Here is a 19,940-nt window from a genome sequence, read left to right as displayed (position 1 = left end):
TTTTTGTTTAAGTTGGAAGTTGATTATTGTGATCATAATTGTAATGGATACATTGCAATAGGCTTTTAGAATAACTTGAATATTGATAAATATACCACTAGAAATGTATTTTTTATAGTTCCAGTTTCAGGCGTAAGGATAAATCTGGGACATTAGTGTCTGCTTTGTGTGTTTGTAGAGGGTATTTACAAGGTGCAGATGAGGTACAATTAGTACTCACCTAGAAGAGACAGTATGTTTGGCTGTCACTTGGCTCTTATTTTTTATGCCAGTATTATAATATTTATGTCTATATTTCTGTTCTATTATTTTATTTAAAAAGTGCCAATAAAAGATATTTGGATTAATGATAGTGAGTGTCAAGGTTTTTAACGTACCGTATTTTCCATGGAGTTTGAGCTACATTTTGAATCCCAAGTAAACGGTAAATATAGCGGCCATATTTCTTTAGCACTAACCGAGCACACTGGCAAAGCTCCCATGAAAACATGAAAAACATCTCGACCTCACAATATTATTTCACACTTGAGCTGCTCTAATGGGAAACTTATCAAACTGCTGTTTTCATACGAGACAGTCAGTCGACCTACGCTTTAGCATCCCGAGCCAGTCTGCGTCTCCTTCTCCTGGCAACCCGACCACGGGTCACCATGGTTACACATTTGTCACGTGACTAGCAGCATAAACAATATTCCAGGGGGCTAACGCTGCGGTGGCGAGTAAGCTAACCCTACTCCATTTTAACAACAGTGCTTTTCACTTATTGTAAGCCTAACGTTGAGATGTGAGGGCAATGGCAGTGATTACTCCTCGTGCGTCGGACTTTCCGATAGTTTCTGAGAGTGGAGCATCATGTCGAGGAGGGAAAAATGCGTCTATAATTGAAAAATGGAGAGCTGTCCCGGTCCGCTGAGCTGAAAAATGGGAGCAAGCGCTTCAGTGTCGCTCTGTGTAAGTTAAGCTGCGGGTAGCAGTTAGCTGCTATCTTATTACATTCTTCGGAGTTTTTTGCTTAGCTTGTTGCCCAATCGATTAAACTTTGTTTAGGGAAGTTTTACCTGCTAATATTATGAGCTGCAGAGCACCTCTTGCACTGTTTCATTAGCAACTAACTCCCCACAAAAAAAAGACTGCTAACTGTTGCTATGACATGGAAACATGCCGTGTCTGGATGCTAAAACTTAGTTTGCCATGTGTTGTTGCCTTTACTAGTAAACTGTACATTAAATCTTGGACGTGTCCCTTTTATCGAGGAAATACGCCATTGTGTTCTGACTGAGCTAACATTTTCACATCATAATATGGATCATTGGGGTCCAGGCCAAGGATCCTTAAGTAATGAAGTGGACACCTCTACAGTAGATCACATATAAGCAGGGTTTGAGATGATAACTTAGTCCCTCACTACTTTTCTAAAACACCTCTGGTCATCCAGGAATATGACTATAGTAAGTTTTTGTATTTGAGTAAGCTGCTGCATGTCCTCTTTCCATGCAGAGCGATCCGTCTTCAGTGAGAATCCTGAGGACCACTGCTAAAGTCAGCCCCGAGCCCACTGCTCCCACCCTGGTTTCAGAGGCTGAACTGGCCGCTGGGTGTGTGTTTGGTGTTGCCTTGGAAACACTGAGAGAGGACAGGCAGATGGTCTGTGGAATACCCCTTGTGCTAAGAGACATGGTGGAGTTCCTGGATAAGAATGGTGATTTAGGCACATCCTTGCTACTCTTGTTCTGCGACTTCTCTGCTATTCTTTCATTAATTTCATCCACCTATACATCTCTCCTTCATTCTCTCTTTCTTTCTCTTGCAAAACAATCTCAATGAAAAACAATACTTAAACTTGTTTCCTTATCACAGGAATGCACCACAGAGGTCTGTTCCGCCTGTGTGGCTCAGTGGTGCGGATCAGGCAGCTGAGGCAGCGTTGGGACCGGGGAGAGAGGGTGGACCTAGAGCTGGAGGAGGATGTCCCCACTTTGGCCTCGCTCCTCAAACTCTTTCTTCGGGAGCTTCCCACCCCCGTAGTTCCCGAACTCCAGCGCAAACAGCTGGTTCTGAGCCTCACAAGTACTGTTATTGGTGTTCTTTAGATTTGAGCAAGTAGCTCAACATACCAACTAATACGAATCCGAGGCCAGTTATATACTGTATATCCATAGATACCAAAGACTAGTGATTGAAGTGCATGTTCTTAAAACTGTTTTGATGTTTTTGCTCATTTTTAGGATATGCAGATGAGGCAGAGATGAACCAGTCTCTGAGAGAAAATCTTTGCCACCTCCCTGATGACAACCTCATTATTTTGTCTTACCTCATCCACTTCCTGTCCAGAGTGGCCGCTCACAGCCAGTCAAATCAAATGCCTGTGGAAAATCTGGCAACCATCTTTGGGCCTTGCATATTCCAGTAAGTTGCTGTTGTTAATGCCAAGTTCAAATCCTCTCCAGACTTGTACTGGGACACAAGGATCCTCCAAAGTGAGCAGTTTAGTGGCTTGTCACTGTAAAATTTTAAGAAAGATTGTTCTCCTGTATATACATTCAAAATGTTGGTTTCCACACTTAGTTTTGAAGAGCGACGCATCTGGAGAAATTATGATCAAGAACAATCCAGAGTTCAACAAATGAGAGCGAAAATGTTCCCTTCACAATTACTGGAAGTGAATGTCGTTATGGTCTCTCTTCAAGCTTGTTTTTGTCAGATCCAGATGTAGAATAACCCTCCACTTTTTGTGTTTGTCATGAGTGCAACCTACTAAGTATCTGGCCCAGTTCATCAGCCTGAGTGGTTGTGTGTCTCCATTTTTCTGCAGCTGCACTACTAATTTGGGGTGGAGTTGGGTTTGTCACCAAGGAAATGGGTGTGGATTGTGATTGATAACGTAGTGCAGAGCATGGCACACAAAAAGACAGACAGATATAACAGAGGTCATCAGGATTTTGTCGGTGGCTTCTCCCCTCCTGTTTACAGAAGTCAGCCATCACTGTAAACAAACACAATCTCTAGGGAGACACACTTACAATCAGACTTGTGTTCAGTTTCTGCCATTGTGGAAAGGACTTATTATATTGAGCCAACACCCTTCCAACTATTCCCTCATCCCTTGATCTCCCAGTCTCATCTATGTCATTCCTGTTTTCTCTCAAAGTTAACGGCATGTCAGTGGAATGTGGTGTTAGTCACGCCATTATGTTCTGCATATGAGGGGAAAATACCAGATGATTATAGCTAGGGGAAGAAGAGTTGGTTATGGGGTGTGGAGTTGGCAGCAGAGGCTTGGAAAAAGTTGGGGGTGGGTTTGGGTTGCGGTAGCTGCAGAGAGTTGGAGAATGTTCTGTGCTTTTTCCCTCTGGTTCCACAGGCATTAGAACAAGAACAGATGAAGAGAGGAATTGTATAATGGGTTGAATGAAAAAGATTGGAGACTGAATGAGAGATACATGCTGCCAAAAAATGTAACTTTTAAGCTACATTCAAGTACATCGCTGTTGTTTTTTTTGCTTGTTCCAAGATTTTAATAATGTTGCTGTTTATTTAAGATTAAATGAGTTGGTGTGACAGACATAGTAGCACATGTTCTTGCCATGCAGCATGTGTGACAGCTTCTTTGGCAGCGTCCACCCACCCACCCCCCCCCATAACTCATGCATATTTGTCATCTAAGCCTCTTTCTAAACAGCCTGTTGCCCTTGTATGCATCTGTTATGTAATCCATGTGACAGGCTGCTCCTGTCCTGTCATTCCAATTGACCTGCGGACCACGTAAACACACATCTATTAATACTCAGTGTCCTCCCTGGGTGTACGCTATGTTAACCTTTACCTACCATGTATACATCGGATATCACCTAAAAAAAGAAGACTGGATGATGTCAAAAACAGCATGGCATACTGAAACAAATAGTTGCTTCCCGGTAAACGTGAAGATTATTTTGGTCTGAGGGGACGCTTACCTCCTATTGTGAATGTTACGACCAGAAGCTGCACATATCTCTGAAATTTAAAAGTCAAAGTGAAGCTTTACAAACTTTTGCTGCCTGGGTGTTTATTTTTGTTGGTGGCAAATTGTTAGGTTTCATTCACCTTATGCAGTCCATAAGGTGGAACTTTGTGGAACTATATATGCCCTTCCACTAGATGGAACCCTTTTCCATTGTGTTTGCGACAACACAGGACCAGCACAGGATTTTGAATACACATGTGACATTGTGTTGTTGTTCCCCTGTCTCTTCGTCATACAGTGTTCCAGCAGGACCCAGGATGCTGGAGGAGCAGAGTGTGTGTAATGCCCTGTTGCTCCATCTTCTCCGGCATCAGAAGGTTCTCCTTCCAACCCCAGCCGAGGACACAGCGGCCTCCTCGATCGCCTCCTCCTCACCCCCCCCTCCTACTCTCTCTGCTCTATCACACTTTGAGGTGAACCATGGTTTTTAATTTCCTTTGATCGAAAATGTTAAATCATTGATTCAATTTCATGGTCTTTTTACACTTTTCAATCACATCAAATATAACAGTAAGGGATATTATCTCAGAACTATTTAATCTGCAGGGCCACAGTTATGCCAATATTTGAACATACTTTTTACAGGGTATCTGCAAGTCGTGAAAAAGTCTTGAATACTTTTTCTTGCCTGCCGAAGACAGTAACATTATTTATAACTATTTTTTGTGAGCGGTTGCAGACTGTCAGGAGACATTGTACACCTTTAGACTAAACGTTGGATTGCCACAACCGTGGATTGTGCATGCAGGAGGCTGTTTAATCTTTTTTTTGTGGAGTTTCAGTTAGTGCCATTAGCCCTGTAGCAAACACTGTTGCTAATGCTCGCCACAGTAGCTAGGGAGCTCATAATGGACAAGTGAAAAACTTAAATGAACTTAATTAATAATTAATTGTTGTTTAATTGGTTGGTTATTAATGATATTATTAGGGATTATTGTGATTTGTATATTGTGATTATTATTGACTGGTATGACTGTGAAAACTATATTAAATTGCATTCTATGCGGTGTTAGAGAGGTCTTAAAAAGTCTTACATTTAATTTGGTCAACAATGCAGAAACCCCGTTTATAGCAAACGTGGGTAATGCAAAAAAAATGTGTGTGTGTATTCACTCTTGTTGTCCTTGGTAGGTCCGACCCAGCAGCTGTCACTCAGAGCGGAGTAGTGTGGAGAGGCTGGAAGGAGAGACGGCTTCAGTCTCAGCAACTGGTGCTTTTAACCAAACAATACGGATACAACCTCAACTCAACAGGTACTGTCATCATCTTAGCACATAGATAGATAGATAGATAGATAGATAGATAGATAGATAGATAGATAGTATTAATTACTTTTAGCCTTAATCACAGTTAAACTGTTAAATCAGTGGACATTCATGTGGTGTGACTATACACAAGCCCCTCCCTTTTATACATCTTGTCCTGGGGGAATAATTAGGACCTGACCTTTTTCCCTTTAGCATTTCACTCTATATTCAGCATCGTTTAGTCAGTTGTCAGGTTGATGGTTTTATCATTGGTGATAAGGCTGAGACGTCATTCACAGGGAATTAAGGCCAACCTCTGGAGGTCTTTTGCACTCTGTTCATGGAAGTCAAAAAGATGTCAAACTGTGTCGCTTTGTTTTATCATTCTTCTCTGGAGCTTTTCATTAGTGTTAAACATTTCTTTTGATGTGCTTCCATGGGGAAAGGGAAATCTAATCCATGGACATCACTGCTGTTTTTGACACGAGACACGACTTTAAAGGTTCAGACAGGCTTAATGAGATGTTACAAAAAGGAAGTGCACCACATTATGATAATTAGATATTCAAGGCTATTAGACTACAGGTCAGTTATTCATTCATTTTGAAGCCTACGGTTATTTGATTTATCTTCAGTGATAATATCATGGTCAGTAGTAGGGGCAGGTGACAAGTTGCTGAAAAAACAAATGCTTACTTTAAAGATAGTTGGCAACACAATGTTGGCTACAGAGCAACACCTCCTTAGAGAACCTGTGACACCCAGGATCTGTAGTCAACAGGGAAAAGTGCTGTTGGCCTTTCAGTCTAATGGCAAGTAAAAATAGCATCACAGTTTTGCTGCTTGAAGGAGCAGAGAAGTGGAACAATGGCAAATTGGTCCCCCAGACAGAATCTACATACTGACAGCCATCTGCTTGTGGGGAACTTTTCCCACTCAGAACTTGGAGGCTACTGAGCTATTTTCTATTTTTAAATTGTGAATGTGGGTTGCAGCAAGGTTGCAAAATAAATTATATTTATATATCTTCTATTTTTGTCTGCCCCTAGTCAATGTGCGTGTGTCGCCCACGTATGTGAGTGGAGTTGTGTGTCTGGTATCTTAATTTGTGTCTGTGTGTGGATGGGAGTTCTGCTTGAAGCTAATGGAAGCTTTCTTGTTGTCATTTTAAGCAGACATTTTGTGGACATTGTGGTTCTGTTTACTTTGTGATGAAACAGATTTGTCCTCAGTGGAGTTAATGAAGATGTTATTTGAAAACAAGCATGAGGTATTAGTAATAAAATCCTTGTGGTCTAAAGGCTAAATGAGATATGAAGGTCACAGAAATATTTAAAGAAACATTGCAGCCAGATGTCAGACTGGCCAGACTGTAATTAAACGACCCGCACGTGTCAAATTATATTTTTGTCCCTCAGTTTGCCCTCACCCCATTTCATAAAACCAGACACTGAGGCAATATCTCCATGTAGCCCAGAGCAAGGACAGGTTCACCTGTATAGAATTCAGAGTTCTTATGCAAGCTTTAGTCACCCTCTGTGGGCGCATCATCTCAGGTCATTTCATACAACATAGACGCATGTGCATACACACCTACACATATTAGATTCTAAGCTATAAAATCTGTCACACTTGCTCAGTGCCAAGCTTCATACCATGCTGGTTTTGTGTGTTCTCACCGCTTCTAAGTGTTAGCAATCATAGGGCAAACAAATATCAATAATTTTTCATCTAACAGCTTCCCACTCTCATCTGTTTAGCAGGGATACGATGCTGCATCATTCCAACTGTCTGTCTTTCCCCATCTAATATATTGTCTGAACTCTATTGCACTCAGCTTTTCCTCTTTCCTTGTTAGTCAAAGCCCTCAACTACACGAGGGGGTCCAGATCAAATAACTGCAGCAAATATTGGGGTGTGAAAATGTATTTTGTTCTTGTGTTTATTTATTACCCTCATGACAAGAGCAGCAGTACAGATCCAGAACAAGTGGCCACATTTCTCATGGTTCCTTTGTAAAAAATGTTCAACTTAAGTTTGTTTGGCATGAAGAATGGGGCATTTATTCGGTCGTCAGGGATTTATCACTGGGATGTTGTGCTTTCTCCAAACTTGCCTGGCATTTGCATGCTGTTCCGTCTGGTCATGTCTGGGCCTCTGCCCTTCCCACTAACGTCACAGTCCATATTGATTCTAGTCTAATTATACCTACAAAGGGTCTGATTTCAAAACAAGTGCCTGTTTTCTGCCTCTTACCAGTTACACAAGATAATATGTCAAAAACACTCTTATTTAACTCTAAGAAAAGGGGACAGAGGGTTTTCAGTAATTACTTGAATAATATTTTACAATAAATGTCCCTTTCATGTCAGTCATTACATGTATTCCTGAAATGATACATTTTCCGGTCAAGTCTAGATATGTAGAAATATATGTAGAAATATATTTCATGTAAGGGGGTTTATTAGTCGATAAACCTCCCTATGTAGTCATGTTTTTTAAAATCATCATTGAACCTCTCAGCAGTAATTCTGACTGTGCGTATCAGCCAGCGTTTAAACTGATGTGTTTGAGTGTGAATGTATGTAGCGTTTGTGTGTGCTTTCTTGTCTCAGCCTCTCTGGCCTATTTCCATCTCTCTTACAGTGCTAGAACTGGCATTGTTGACCCCAAATGACTAAGTGCTGCTGTATGTGAGTTTATGTCTGTGTCTGCGTGTATGTGCGCTTCTACACAAGTGTGTGGTGTGTGTGTGTGTGTGTGAGCACGGGTAATTGAAGGGGGTGGGTCAGCTCTCTGCCTCCGGGTGTCACTCATGTTGTTGACCATCAAGTACTCAACATCTGTGCTCTCCTTTCTTTATGTCTTTGGCTTTTTCCGTCCCTCCAAACCAGCAAGCTGTTCACTGTCACATGTAATGCTAGACTGCTGTGAGTTTAGACGTTTTTGGCAAAGGATGTTTTCTTGTCTCATCTGCTTCAGCATCAGTGACAGCAACCATGAGTCTACAGTCCTCCACAAGTGAGTGAGATAATGCAAGGGGGTCTTAGACCCGGATCGGAAATGTAGTTGCTTTAGAGCAGGGGACAGTAATGCATACAACTATTCTTAGCATGCTGTTATATACCAACAAAGAAGTCTGTGGTTTGAGAAGCAGGTACTCATTTGTGCATCACTTTGCTGTGTTTACATTACGCTTTTGTGTATCTCTCCTAGTCATCCATGCAGAGTTTGGTTTGTTTTTGCCACGTCTGACTGAGCTCTGTTAAGATGAAGGATGTTTGAAGAAGGGAAACATGACGTAGAAAAGTAATTCATGTTTGTAATGCAGGCTGCTGTCTGCTTGGCTCACTCTGACTAGTAGCCCAAGCAGCTATCATTAGTGTCTTGCTGCTGCTGTACTGACCCATCTGCTGTGTGTTACAGCTCTGGAGTCATACACCGCTTGGAGCAAGTACGTGACCGATGTTTTTGGTTCACGTCGCGGCAAATCAGTTGTGCTTGTTTTTGCTGGGAGCAGCTCATTAGAGCTTCATGGGACGTGTCGTTGTGTAGCATTAGATTAAGCACTGCTGATTCATGACCTGCTGGATGTTTGTTTTTCCAAACTACCTGGTGCAGAGGCCAGCAGTTTTCTCAGGGACTCATTGTTGGACATGTTAGCCTTGTGAAATGCAGATTGATACACTTAAAATCTGTTGGTTTTGATTTCACATGTACTGTATTCCTGCTAACATAACATGGATCTATCTAGTGCCATTTTCAAAAAAAAAATTTATACTCTACTGATTTGGTGATAAGGGTTCTTTACTGTCTTCAAGTCTATCTATCAGTATCTTTTTGTCTTTAGAAAAGTTCCTTGTTATCCTTGATGTCCCTCATTCTTCTCCTCTCTCTACCTCTTTTTCTTTTCATTCAGTCTGTCTCAGTCTTCTCTCTTTCTTTTGGCCATTTTCACCTTTTTGGCACCACTTTCTCATAAGGTACCCTTTTATAGGGGTTTAAGGGTTCATACATTATAATGCATTATATTGTAAATTGTATTAATGGTTAATAAATATTTAATATTTGAATAAACCATGAATAAAAAACTAATTTTGGGTTGTGAAAATCCCATCGCCTGTTATTTATCCTCCTCCAGTGTGACAGGCTTTGAAAGACTGGACACTGTCTTTTTAGCTAGACCTTTTTCATTATTGTTGTAAGAATCCAATAAAGGACTTTTATAGCTGCAGAATAGTATTTCTTATTAATGCCTTATTACTGATCTATAAAGCTTTAGTCAGTGATTTATTAACCATTTATAAAGGCATTAATTACAACCCTTAAACATTTTATGAAAGAAGCCCCATCAGAAAGTAGTATTTCCTCTTCTCCTTCTGTGGGTGCACCCCTCTGTCTACATCACTCTCTAATCTGTCTCTCCGTAGTCCTGACACACTGCCGCAGGGTTGTGAAACCAGCTCTGACGTCAGCGCTGACATTCAGAAGCTGATTCCAGACCAGGAGGCTTTGGAGGAGAGCAGTGAAAGCACAGAGTCAGGCTTTGTGCCCTCCTGCCCCACTGACCCAGGGCCAGACCAACACTCGCTACAGGGCAGACCATCCCAAAGCATCCAGGGAGAGCCACCAGAGTTGGAGTGTACCACACAAGGGTGAGTGTTTTGTCTGTGCTTTTTTCACACGCAGGTGATGTTTTCACCTCAAATGACTTGATTTGTCATACCTGTCCATTTCATTCTGAGAAGACAAGAAACATTTGCCCCTTTACTTCCGCCTCTCTGCCTTTCTCAAAACTCAAACGTACAATCCGTTTTCATTGATACAACATTTAGGAATTGTCTATAGTTTAATGAGTGTTTCTTTATCAACAGGACCTTTTCACAGTACTATGAGATGCCACCATGCACCTCCATATCAAAGGAGAAAGAGGAGGAAGTAGACAAGGTAGTGATTAAAAGGACACCTTCCGCACCCATCAAAGACAACTGTTCAACGGTGTGCATTTTTGCTGTTCTTGTTCTCATATTCTTGTTCTCTCTCTTACCCATTGAACTGTGTCTCCAGCTGTTAGCACTCAACATCTGTAGCTGTGAATATCATTCAGTGACAACTGTTGATGATCTTTCACATTTATTTATTTTTGTCTTTAAAAATGTGGTAAATGAAAAAAAAAAAAGATACAGTTAATTGCTGCCTCCTGGATGTGCTGTGAAATACATTATGTGGAGGGTGAAGTGTTAAATGAAGTATCAGAGCACAAATATGCTTTTAATGTTTAAAGTGGAGCATCTTTTAGCTCATTGTGGGAGTGAAAGGTTATGTGACATCGACTGAATTGTTTTTCAGGCTTCCACAGATGCGGGGCAGACATCAGCTATTTCAGTCTGCTGCATAGCGAATGAATCACAGAACAAAGCCCAAACACAGACTCAGCACACAGAGAGGTGAGAACAACATTTCTGCATGAAGACTACACAAGATGACATTTTGTTGCAGTTGTGTTTTCCTCCTTTATTTCTGCCTAGTTTTTATAGCAGCAACCATTTGTTCATTGGTCTTGACAGATAACATCCAAGTGGAATAAAAATCCCTAATTTTACACTTTCTTAAATCAGCTATCTGAAATTGAACTGAGATTCAAACCCAATCTCACGTCAAAGAGAAGAACCATTAACAAAGAGGGCAGTGTTAGTAGTTTGGGAGCAGTTAAAGTGTATCAGATTTAATTTGATCTGATTGTTTGGATGCTACAGTTGTTTTTGTCCCCTTTCCACTCCCACTTGGTTCCTCTCAGTTCAGCTCATCTCTCAGCCCTGCAGTCAGTTGAGAAGTAGGTTATCTGAGCAGTGTGCTGCTCACAGTCATGGTTTTGATATGATTCCAGTCCAAATAACACTGACTTGCCACGGGGGCTCACATGGAGCCGACCAACCAGCTACATTAAGGCCGACCTAGCATGGTGGCACGCTGGCTTTATGTTTGTACTGCCTCCGCAGAGCCACAGTACAGGTCATCTGAGTTATGCCTCATTATTGTCAGACATGAACAAGCCATAACCTTAATGGCCAGATGACCGTCTGACCTCCTGTCCTGCCTGTGCACAGTATTGATTATGAATACAGACAATGTGGATTAACGTCACATGGATTGTGAACCAGAGGGAGAAACAGATTAGATGTGATTAGATAACAATTAGATATATTTTTACTGATAATTAACGCAATTTTATTATATTTGCCCGTTGTTGACAGAATGTTGTTTTTCAGCATGCTGAGCAGTATGCAGTACAAGACAGAAGACAAATATACAGCACTCCAGTGGAAGGTAAACAGACCTTTGTGAAGCATATGGCTGCCGCCTCCAAATAATTTCCACTGTCTCCCATTTAATTTCAAGCCAGTGAGGACCATTCTGCTATAGCCAGGATCGAGAGTTGTAGCCTTAGGCTTGTGAGCTAGCAAAATGAAATGCACTAATGCATGTAAAAACTACCACTGAGAGAGCCTTAAAGTTGAGTCAGTTCACCTAAATTTTTAGATAAAAAACAAAATTGAAAAATAATATGAATGCTTGTTTTACTTCCCAGCTCCGGCAGACAAAAAAGGGACATGTTGTGTCGCTAGTCTTCATTGACACCAGGACTGACATACAACGGGGTTACCATATTAACCCATACTAAAAGAAGATTTTGTTTAGCAGTAGGTAACGAAATACACTCAGGATTCTCTTTTTAGTTTTGAGGATCACACGGCTGGAGGGGAAATTTGATATCCAACCTAGAACAATCATGTACTTTTAACATTTTCAAAATAAAAAGGAAAGCAATGCATTTTCTCTCTTTATGTGTCATTATAACATTTTTGCATGTTCATGCGTGTGTGCCCACGCTGGCGTGTGAGACTTCATCAGTGCGTGTGCTGTCTGTTCCTTCAGGGGAGAAGAGGAGGAGGAGGAGGAGGAGGAGGATGTAGTGGTTCTCCTGACAGACACAATGATTGCAGAGGCAGGAACAACAGCTATGACGTAAGTTCTCCTTCCTCACAGTCTTTTTAGATACACAAATTAACACTTTCTTTAGGATGAGGGTATCTATGACAACAGGGCAGCAGATACCTCCAGTGATTGTGTGTTTATGTGCACACCTGTATGTGTACTGCTGGGTGTGAGCTCGCTTGCCTGTGGGTGTTTTGCTTCAGTGATAACAGCCTCACTCCCTCCCCCTCCCTTCCATCCTTCCACCTCCTCTGTGTGACGCACAAAGCAGTGTTGTTGGGTTTTTTTTTATGAATGAACAGCTCAGAAGGGTAAGAGCGGAGAAGCCAAGTCCTTATCTGCTGCTGCTGCTGCTGCTGCTGCTGCTGATGCTGAGAATGATGTCAAAGCACCTAAATTAACCAAAAAAAGAAGCATTATATTCCAACCTTCCCTACTGAGGCCAGAATGTTTTTGGCGCAGCTCAATTACAAATGTTTTTTTTTTCACTCACATAGCGCCATCAGAATTCAGTGCATATACACCTACACGCACACTCACATCGAGGCAAACAGTTACGTGACTCCCCGCAGCTCCATCAAATAGACTCCTTAGCTCGGTCTGACAACGTTGCCGTGGCAACGCCTCGTCATATACAGTACCTCTCTCCTCCCTTGCACGCACACCCACACTACGCGCACCGACATGAGTGGTATTCCCGCCGCCCCCCTTCTTCCACGCATGATGAATAATCCATGTGGAGGCAGTTCAGCAGCAGAAGTGCCAGGAACGCCGCTCAGAAGGAAAACTATGTGGATTTAGGGATTCTCTTTGGGGGGGAAGCTACTCTCTCATGCACTCGCACACCCACAGACACACAGATCAGGTGATCATGGAATCACAGCGATACTGTTAATGGAAATACAGCAGGTTGCTCATCAGGGATCCCACGCTGGATGCTGATGCACGTTTAGAATCAAACTCACTGACTGACAAAAGTCGGCGGGATTCGTGTGTAGCTGGTTGTATGCCTGGCTGGTTTACTAGTTTCTAGTCGCACAGAGACCTGAGGAGAGCTAGAGCAGAGGAACGTCAGTTTTTGCATTACTGAAAATACGCACCACCTCACCGATGTGCTGCTCGTAATGACCATCTTTATCTGCTTTTGTAACTGACTGGGAACCTTGGACCTTGGAGTTTCTTCCTCGTATAGCTACCCCCCAAAAGCCGCCTGCTCAAAGAGCTGTATTCTGCCTTGTGACTCATTCCTTTCTCAGAAGGACAACCACTCATCTCACCTCATCCTGCAACTCTCTGCCCAGTCACGCATCAGCGCCAGAATATTTCTTTTCATAGGGGAGAATAAATAGTTTTAAAGGACTTCTCAAGATTCCTGAGCAGCATGTGAAACGCTGACTCCCTCCACGCAAACTACGACACATCCTTCAGACTTCTCCCGTCCCCTTTTGAATCCCTGAAGCCATGTTCTGCTTCTGTTTCCAGAGCCCCTCCCTCAAGCTACAAGCCCTGGAGGCTGACTTGGGACCCCTGCAAGCACCGGTAGACCCCCAAGCCCAGTATAACCTACCCACCCAGCAACAGCCTCTTCTTACTGAAGAGCAGGACCTGTATTTGACCCCCAAGCTGCTCCTCCACTCGCCACAGTCGCCACCCGCTAAGGATCAGAACATGGTCGACCCATCACAGCCTGGTAAGACAATGGCAATGAAGTGCTGATATACTTAAATGCTCATATTCAAGTTTCTGAACTTCCAATGTTAAATATTTATTTGGGGCAAAGAGGAAAATGATGCAGAAGTTGTAAAAGCCCATTGCCAATAATTACATTTATGTACTTGTCACAAATGTATTTAGGGAATTCTGCTGTCCAAAGCACCTCTCAGTACAGTTCTTTCAGCTTGGTGGGTCTCATTGGGTATCAAACCCATAACCCCGTCAGTGCAAGATACTTCATATATACTGTATTAGTGCCTTTATTTATAGTGTCTAATTCATCATCTGCTTTCATTCAGAGCATCTTCTCAGCTGCTGTAATTCCTTTGGTGCATGTTAAATAATCAATAAATCTTGATAGCGAGCTATGAGCTTCATCGTTTCCCAGAGCTGGGTGTGTCTTTTTATGATAACAGCGCACCAAGGTACGATGCTTTTACTGTTGCATCACTGCACAGCTTCCTGTGACGCGATGTATTGGTACATATATACAATAATATGTAATATTTTTGACGCTTATGTAGATTTTGGACTTTTTCTCTTTCTTGCGTCCTTTAATTCCATGTCTTTGTTCTGGCTAAATGTTGCAAGAAACCAGTTTTTTTTTAACCATAGAGATTATAACTGCTAAAAATGAATTCAGATTCAGACGTGTTGTTTACTTTATTTGTCACAGACAGAATAAATATTTTTTTACCCCAGGAAAGATGTTACATATGATTATCTTGCATAAGAAAGAGATATTTGTCTGTCTTTCATTCGCCTCCTTTTCGTCTCCCTCTCTTTCTCGCCCTTCCTTACTCCTTGTTTTCTTCTTCCCTCCACCCTCCACCCTTTTTCTCCCTCTCTCATGTCTCGTTTTGTCACCTCTATCCCCCTTTATTGACTCAAATAAAAAGGTCATAATTATTATAGATTTCAGTTAATATCGTATCCTTCCTCTCTCTCTTACAGAACACATCCCATCCTCTCATTCCTCTCAGTCCAGTCCAGTCCTCTCCACTGCCGTTCTTTCTGAGGGGATTTCAGGAAAAGACACCCTGCCGAGTCCACCGGGCCCGAACACCAGCCCACTCCTCTCTCGTTTTACGATGAGTGACTGCCCTGTTCCCTCGCCGCGCTGCCCTAACCTCAGTCACAGCCTGCGCTATAACCTAGACCCTGATGCAGCCCCTTCTCCACCGTGCTCACAGCACATAAGCATGTAAGACAACTGTTTTCTCACTAACTATATTTAGGAATAGTGGCTCACAGATGGGACAGTCTCAAATTTGATGTTCTTGCTGTACCGCTGGGCCTCAAATGAGAAGGGGGTTGAAAACACAGTCACAGTGCTAATGCCGCACAGATGCAGAGTGGAGAGATTTCTGAATGGCTACCATGTTAGGTAATAGTTAAATGCATGTTATTAGTATGAATCTTTATATCGTGGAGTGCTTTTCTGTCTCCAGGGCTCGCAGCAGTGTCCATACAGAGCCAGACGAGGGCTCTGTGTCCATCTCAATGCTAAACAGACACATTCACACCCTGAGGAAGAGGATCCGACGTTTTGAGGAGCGTTTTGAACAGGAGAAGCACTACAAGGTGAGGGAGGAAATCAGAACTGCTTGGTCCGCTGGATTCTCTTGAGTCATGATTGGATTGGAAGTTGCTGCCTCAGAGTGTGAAGCTCAGTGTTGCCTTTTATCCAAAGCCAATAAGCAGCTCTCACAGAGTCATGGGAGGGGTTTTTCTTTTTTCTTGTGTTTTTTCTGTGTGTGCATGCCTGGCTTGGTGTGAGTTAGTTATGGTTAAGTTCTAAAATTGTGCTGTGGATGCTAACCACAAACATCATACTAGAGTGAATTACTCCCTCTACTGGTGCATTGGAAAAATTACATTTTGTTACACAAAGGGTCAGCTGGTTGATAGAGCAGCTACAGAACAAAATCATATAGAATTAATTATAAAATTAGAACCCACCCAGACCTGGAACAAGTGACAAAGTGAGGTACTCATGCAAGAGACAGGCATCTGTTCTGTCACTGATGTGAGTTTGTTGTTTTTATTTTCAGCCGGCCCACAACGACAAGACAGCACATCCAGAGGTGGCCAGACTGATGAAGGAGCTCATCAAGAGTCGCAAGCAGCTTAAAGGTCAGTTACATAACCATAAGCACACACTCAGACACATTTATTAATGATTACAATGGTGGAAGAAGTATTCAGATCAGAGTAAAAGTACAAATACAACAATGTAAAAGTACTCCATTACAAGTAAAATACCTTTACAATCCTACTTAAGTAAATGTACAGAAGTATTTGTGAAATATTGGAGAGTCACGAAAGTTGGGAACCACTGGTTTATTTTTGACAATGCATTGTATTTTGTAATATTATCATATGGTTTTAATGGAAAATCTTAATCTGAAAAGTAACCACACTGTAGAGTAGAAGTATAAAGTAGCATAACATGGAAATACTCAAGTACACTACCTGAAAGCTGTACTTGAGTTAATGTACTTAATGACTTTCCACCACTGAATTATATGCTTACCAGAGTCCAGATTTTAGATTCACATAGTCCCTGTTTTCATGTTTTCATCTCATTTCATCTCTTGTTTTGAACTGCTGTCCTCTTTTAGAGCTGAAGCTGAGACATTCAGAAGAAGGGGGGCTGAGAGGGCAGGGAGGCTTCAACCCATCAGCTGAAACATGCAGGACCAACGTAGACCAGAAGGAGGCAGCGCTAACAGGGACTGAGCTGCAGCACCTTAACAACAACAGCAACACCAAGCCTAACGTGGAGGAAACTGTCAACATTATAACCAACAGACTGAAGGAAAGACGACGAGAGCTGGGCCTGCCTGACAGCATTAAGGTTGGTATTGCAGAAATGCTCTCACCACACACACACACAGATATTCTAATATAGGTTTGCTGGTCTGATTCCCTGGGCTGGGAGGGACTGGATAAACAGACAGATTACCTGTTAACTGTTTTCACTATGTCTCTGTGTGCAGGAGATGTCCCATTTCCAAATGACTACGGAGAAGACCAGCCTGCAGAAGTGTTTGCTCTACTTTGAGAGTCTGCATGGACGACCAGTAAGATCGGCCTTGATGACTCCCTCATGTGTTTCTCTCTTCTCTCTTATTTTATACTTGGTGGCTCCACCTGAGTCATTTTGTTCTCTTCTCCCTCTCCTTACATCATTGCTTTCTCTTTCTTTATGTTTGTATGTTACCATCAATAACAAATTTGTTCATGTTTGTGTCTCTTTCTATCTGTGTGTCTCTTCAGAGTACCAGGCAGGAGCGAGCCCTGATGAAACCTTTCTACGATCGATACCGCCTCCTCAAGCAGCTGCTGCTTTCTTCTTCTGCTGCAACTGTCATTACGACTATTGTGAGTTAACACCTAATGCTAACATCTGATAAGAGAGGGTTGTCTTGTAAAGATCTCTAGAATTACACAAACCCACTGTATTTCATGCATGTGAATAAAACTGACCATGACTTCTGAGGCCAAAACAGAAGAGTGTCACTCTTGTGCCCTCTAGTGGCCAGATATAAGAGCCACACCAAAATATTCAGCAAGAGTTTATTCAGCGAAATAAATGATATATGATTCTGAAACTTATTCTAATAACTAATATTCAAGGTGAGTTAGTTTCACTCATCATTTCAAATCTTGCTGTTCTTTGACTAGGTAGCTAATCAATTGAAATACAAACCATATCATGATCTCCCAACAGGGTGAATAGAGCTACTAAAAACAGACTGTACTCAGTTCTCGCTACCCCCTGCTTTTACATGGTTCGCTTCATTTTTTGTCAAATGTTTACTCTGACAGATTAGTGATCCCTCTGTGTGTGTATGTTTGTGTGTGTGTGTCTGCATAGGAGGAAGAGGAGGGCTCTGATGAAGAGCATCCCAAACAGCGAAGCCCCAGGCTGCAGCCACTCTGGCTGAAATCTCCCATGCGTGTGTCTTCAGATGAGTCGCTGCATCTGCCTTCCCTAGAAATGTCTGAAACACCTCTTGTGTCCCCGCTGGAGGAGGCGAAGGGTCTCCAGCCACAGATCATCACCATGGCAACACTACATGAAGCTTCCAGGTATGGTTTGTGCGTGTGTGCATGCGTGCGTGTGTGCGTGTGTGTCATCAACAGCTCTGCGGTGAATTTATTTTACCTGTAAGAATGAAATGAATAGTAATGAATAGTTATGGTTAATTTAATTTCACACATTTACAGACAATTTAAAAGATCTATGAAACTCTTTGATTTCTTCACAGATCAGAATTACTGGACCACCTCAGGATAGCACGATTAGAGAAGAGGCGACTTCACCAGGCACTCCGAGAGTTTGAGCACCAGTTCTACACGCAGAGCGGCAGGTAAAGGTTACACACACACAGCACACATCCAAACTACTTGGCTTTTGAATTTTATTTTGTCTTTTAATAAACTTGGAACATTTGGTTTTCAACAATGCCTTGTGAAAAACAAAGAAAAAACATCCACAAAATAAATTCCATCGTAATGGTACGACAGTGTAATGCACACTCACTTAACGTTAATACAGCACAGAGAGCTCAGGAAAGAGACGAAGAGATAGACGTTTGCTCTGAACTGTACACATCCTTTGTACTGTACATGTTAGTCCTCCAAAGTAAATACAGTAAGTTTTTGATTACAATACACACTGTACAAAGCTATCTGAGTAAGGCAACATAGGGACTATCAACCAGTTATGGAAGTTGCTGCAAGTTGTTTGAAACCACTAAAGTTTAGCCTTTTGTTTGCATCTTTTTTCCTCCATGTATTGTTAACAGGGCTTGTCAGAAGGAGGACCGTGGACCGATGGCGGAGGAGTACTGCCAGTATAAAAACCTCAAAGCAAAGCTCCGTCTACTGGAGGCCCTGCTCAGTAAACAACAGGACTCAACCAAGACCAGTTGAGTTAACTCACAGTGGGACTTTTATCTAACTTAACAGGACTCAATCTTTTCTGAAAAATCCAGCTGTGAAGCCGGTGGGTCTGGTCTTGTTTCATGCCATGCTCATTGTGTTGATGCACTTTACGTGAAGAAAACTGATGGAAATTGGTGACAATCTGAATGAAATGCTGGGCAACTGCAGAGTTTTTTTTAGTCCCAAAAACACATCCCTTGTCATTCATGACGCATCTTATTATGAACCTGATGTAGCAAGTGTATTTTATGTAACACAAATTTATGTCAAGGATGAAGAGCTGTAACTTGATGTTAGTTACATGTTAGTCATTTTAAGATTACTGTACGTATATTATGGCACTTTGTTACTTGCTTTTTTCCGTGCCAAAAATACTATTTTGGACAGCTTTGTTCATAGTTAATGCAGAAACTGCATTTTTAAAAAGTGCTATCTTGGTAAAAAGAGGTGTAAGCTTAAATGCAATCAATGAGACAATCCTGTCGTGTTTGTGCATGTCAGTTTTTAGTCCTACATTGTGCTATGATATGCATTAAGAATTTCATTGTTGATCTAAATCATTCAATTTATATGTTCACCTTGGAAAATATGTTAACATTGGTGAATGTGAACGGCATTGTAGTGCAAATTATATCTGCTGTCAAATTTGTGTTTACCCCCCCAAATTTTTCCCGTATGAAGTTAATTCCCCTAAATGCAGTTGTTGACAATGATCAGAGCTTTTGACATTGTGCACTTCTGGTTTATATAGTTTTCTATATATCTATATATATATATATATAGATATATATATCTATGTATATATATCTATATATATATGAATGTATTAATAAAAATAAATATTTTTTCACATTTATTCTGCTAAACACAGTTTATGGTTCTACTTTCTTTCCACTGACTACAATAAAATAAGAGTGACAGTTGCAGAAAAGGTTGCTATGGTAGAGGTACTGACAGCTTTCATACTCATGCTGCACAGAACTGCATCATGCTTTTTTTTTAAAGGTTAACAAGTTAACAATATT

The 19,940-nt window shown here is 41.6% G+C and overlaps 1 protein-coding gene across 1 annotated transcript; it reads left to right on the top strand.

The window, feature by feature from the left end:
• Nucleotides 1-885: 885 nt before the first annotated feature.
• Nucleotides 886-19,643, top strand: LOC139294217 (protein FAM13A-like). The gene is made up of 21 exons (XM_070916054.1): nucleotides 886-951; nucleotides 1,498-1,699; nucleotides 1,858-2,067; nucleotides 2,226-2,406; nucleotides 4,242-4,416; nucleotides 5,135-5,256; nucleotides 9,681-9,905; nucleotides 10,125-10,248; nucleotides 10,600-10,697; nucleotides 11,520-11,577; nucleotides 12,187-12,276; nucleotides 13,729-13,936; nucleotides 14,914-15,163; nucleotides 15,411-15,543; nucleotides 16,014-16,095; nucleotides 16,584-16,819; nucleotides 16,962-17,045; nucleotides 17,242-17,346; nucleotides 17,843-18,057; nucleotides 18,237-18,338; nucleotides 18,777-19,643. Exons 1-21 carry the CDS (start codon nucleotides 922-924, stop codon nucleotides 18,901-18,903), a joined length of 3,057 nt encoding a protein of 1,018 aa, XP_070772155.1. The 5' UTR covers nucleotides 886-921; the 3' UTR covers nucleotides 18,904-19,643.
• The last annotated feature ends 297 nt before the right edge of the window (nucleotides 19,644-19,940 follow it).

Source organism: Enoplosus armatus, chromosome 12 (genome assembly GCF_043641665.1).
Source record: "Enoplosus armatus isolate fEnoArm2 chromosome 12, fEnoArm2.hap1, whole genome shotgun sequence".
In the NCBI taxonomy this organism is placed as follows: domain Eukaryota; kingdom Metazoa; phylum Chordata; class Actinopteri; order Centrarchiformes; family Enoplosidae; genus Enoplosus; species Enoplosus armatus.
This window is presented reverse-complemented; position numbering and strand designations above follow the sequence as displayed.

Coding starts and splice junctions, on each gene's coding strand:
- LOC139294217 (XM_070916054.1), top strand. CDS start 922: ATGGGAGCAAGCGCTTCAGTGTCGCTCTGT. Junction 15,164..15,410: donor TGCTCACAGCACATAAGCAT/GTAAGACAACTG, acceptor TTCTGTCTCCAG/GGCTCGCAGCAGTGTCCATA. Junction 16,096..16,583: donor GAGTCGCAAGCAGCTTAAAG/GTCAGTTACATA, acceptor GTCCTCTTTTAG/AGCTGAAGCTGAGACATTCA.